The sequence below is a fragment of the Tachysurus vachellii genome, chromosome 12 (assembly GCF_030014155.1).
Source record: "Tachysurus vachellii isolate PV-2020 chromosome 12, HZAU_Pvac_v1, whole genome shotgun sequence".
Classification (NCBI taxonomy): domain Eukaryota; kingdom Metazoa; phylum Chordata; class Actinopteri; order Siluriformes; family Bagridae; genus Tachysurus; species Tachysurus vachellii.
The window spans coordinates 5,670,933-5,673,432 of NC_083471.1; the positions used below are offsets into that span (position 1 = coordinate 5,670,933).

Genomic DNA, 2,500 nt, shown 5'->3' on the forward strand with positions numbered 1-2,500 from the left:
GTACTGCAGAATCTCAGAGACAGCATTAGTTTTATAAACACTGAGAATCCAGACATACAGGGGGCTACTTTATAGAGTATAATACGATATTATGGATGTTCAGACGAACATATTGTCTTGCCCAGAAATCACGCTGCCTCATACTCACCTCATCAACCTTTTGGGGTAGGAACGGCTTGACAGGGCAGTTATTACCTCTTTCTGCCTCACTAGAATTTTCCTTCTCTGGCTTTTTATTGGTTGTGTGCTGTAAGTGTGTTGTGTGCAGGCGTGTGTGTGTGTGTGTGTGTGTGTTACAGGTGTTGAGATTTGGTGACAGTAATCCTCTTATCCTTCTTTCCTCCCCATTTCCATCTTCCCTCCTGAGCACAGTGACATTTTGTATGCATTTACACAGCAGCACACAGCATGTCCCCGAACCCAGCACACTCGCTGCTCGCCTCCCAGCGCTTGCTTACCTCAGGTGACGGAAGAAAAGGCCTCTAATACCGCGCCCGCCCTTGCCGATAATCCACGCTTCCTTTCTTTCCGCTCGGCTCTCATTATAGGCCGTCGGTGGTGAATATAAAAGAGAACAATGTCAAACGAGGACGTACGATACGTTTTGTGAAGAAGGAACTCTTTTAAGAAATAATCTTTTATGCTATTATTTGTTGTTGTTGGTCAACTTGTGGCCCAACATGATCTTTACCGGAAGGCAGAGGGGGGAAAAAAAAAAAACCTTTTTTTTTTTTTTTTTTTTTTTTTTTAATGATAAGGAGAGCAAGAAATACACAATTTTGAACAAAACAAATCCAGAATTTTTGAGATTGGTGCTAGCAAAAAATGCTCGATTTTGCGTCTTTTTTCACAATTTACGACGCTACTTGGAGATTTTTTTATTTTTTTTTTTTTTAAGCTTTGTGGTCCATCATTTTTATTTTACAAAAAAATCCAGAAAAAAGCATTAAAAAAAGGATTATAAAGGAATTTTGTATTTAAACGAGTAAAATAAGTATTTGATCCTCAAGTAAAACGTGATTTAATCTTGGTGAAGATTTTGTACTTGGTGGAAAAACCCTTGTTGGCAACCGCAGAGGTCCGATGTTTCTTGTAGTCGATCGCCAGGTTTGTGCACATCTCTGGAGGGATTATTTGGTCCATATAATTATTTTATTAATTATTGAGAGCTATAAGTCTCGGCATTTGCTAAATTCCAGGGGTTTCGTTACCACAATGTAAAGTGGGCGTGTTTTTGGAGGTCTTGGAAAACGGCCTCTTTCAAAAAAAAAAAAAAAAAAGCATACCTGCGATGGATAATGAGGGACAAAACTGTCATACAGGTAGATTTTTTTTTAAAATTTCTATTATGCTATTATTTCTATTATGTTATAGTTAAGCTGTTTTTGAAAACAAATAAACAACCAAAAACTACGGTTAGGGTTAGATTATCAAATAGGACACGCCTACCCGATGGCGCAATATCTGTTACGTTGTTCTGAAATCCCTGGAAATAAGTGCATCCCTTAGTCTCGGCGCAACCGAGTCTCGGCGCAACTCTGCGGCCATTTTGAAAAATTGCAAAAACGAACACAAAATATTCACAAATATTCAATATTCATATCGGTTTATTCACTGTGGAAAAAGGAATTATTTATAAATTATTATTCATCCTTTTAAAGACTAATGATTGCCCAAGTGCTCGAGAACAATTAGGAGATCATTTTGAAAAATCCTGTTTAGTGAAGCTTCTGTATTAATTTGCCTGGACAGCCCGTGAACCATGGGATTACTGTGTATAGGACCACTTGGAGACACGTCGTTCTCGGGTCTTCATCAGTGAACATTTGAAGACTTCATCAGGAATGAATTAGTGTTAAGTCTGTAAGGAAGTCAGAAACGACTCTGATCTGTTTGTTCCTCGGGAGCTCTTGGTTACACAATTCTACTCGACTATAAACTGTTGTAGAAAAGGACATTATTTACATTGTCATTATTTCCTGTCCAGTGTCACCCAAATGAGGATGAGGTTCACTTCTGAGTCTGGTTCCTCTCAAGGTTTCTTCCTCATATCATCTCAGGGAGTTTTTCCTCACCACCGTCTCCTCAGGCTTGATCATTAGGGATAAATGTTAGAGATAAATAGTAACTTATTTTTTTTATTCTGCTTCTATACTTCTGTAAAGATGCTTGGAGAACTCTATCAGAAACCCTGTGATCTTAGTCCTGCCTTTCTTCTTCAACAGGAAGCATGTTCTCATGTAATCTTAAGCCATATGGTATTCGATTGGTCCATGGTGAAATGGTAAAACTGTATTTGTATGACGTTTGTCTGTCATCCGTTTTCCCATAACGTGTTTCGATGCATCTCTTGCAGTGGACCAGGCCGACCCATACGCCCAGGTTGCGGCTCTTCACTTTGATCAGATGCTGCAGCGCTTCGGTTCTCCGATCATTATCCTCAACCTCGTTAAGGTGTGTAAACATTCTGAATCGATCCGTTTTTCAGTTTATTTCAAAT

At 39.0% G+C, this 2,500-nt stretch overlaps 1 protein-coding gene across 5 annotated transcripts in view; it reads left to right on the forward strand.

The window, feature by feature from the left end:
- fig4a (FIG4 phosphoinositide 5-phosphatase a) overlaps positions 1 to 2,500 on the forward strand; it is a 46,068-nt gene that overhangs the window by 13,183 nt on the left and 30,385 nt on the right. For all 5 annotated transcript variants that reach the window (XM_060883395.1, XM_060883399.1, XM_060883396.1 and 2 more), the window contains exon 11: positions 2,357 to 2,454. In XM_060883395.1, the coding sequence (XP_060739378.1) occupies positions 2,357 to 2,454 (98 nt within the window). The remainder of the gene's footprint in view (positions 1 to 2,356; positions 2,455 to 2,500) is intronic.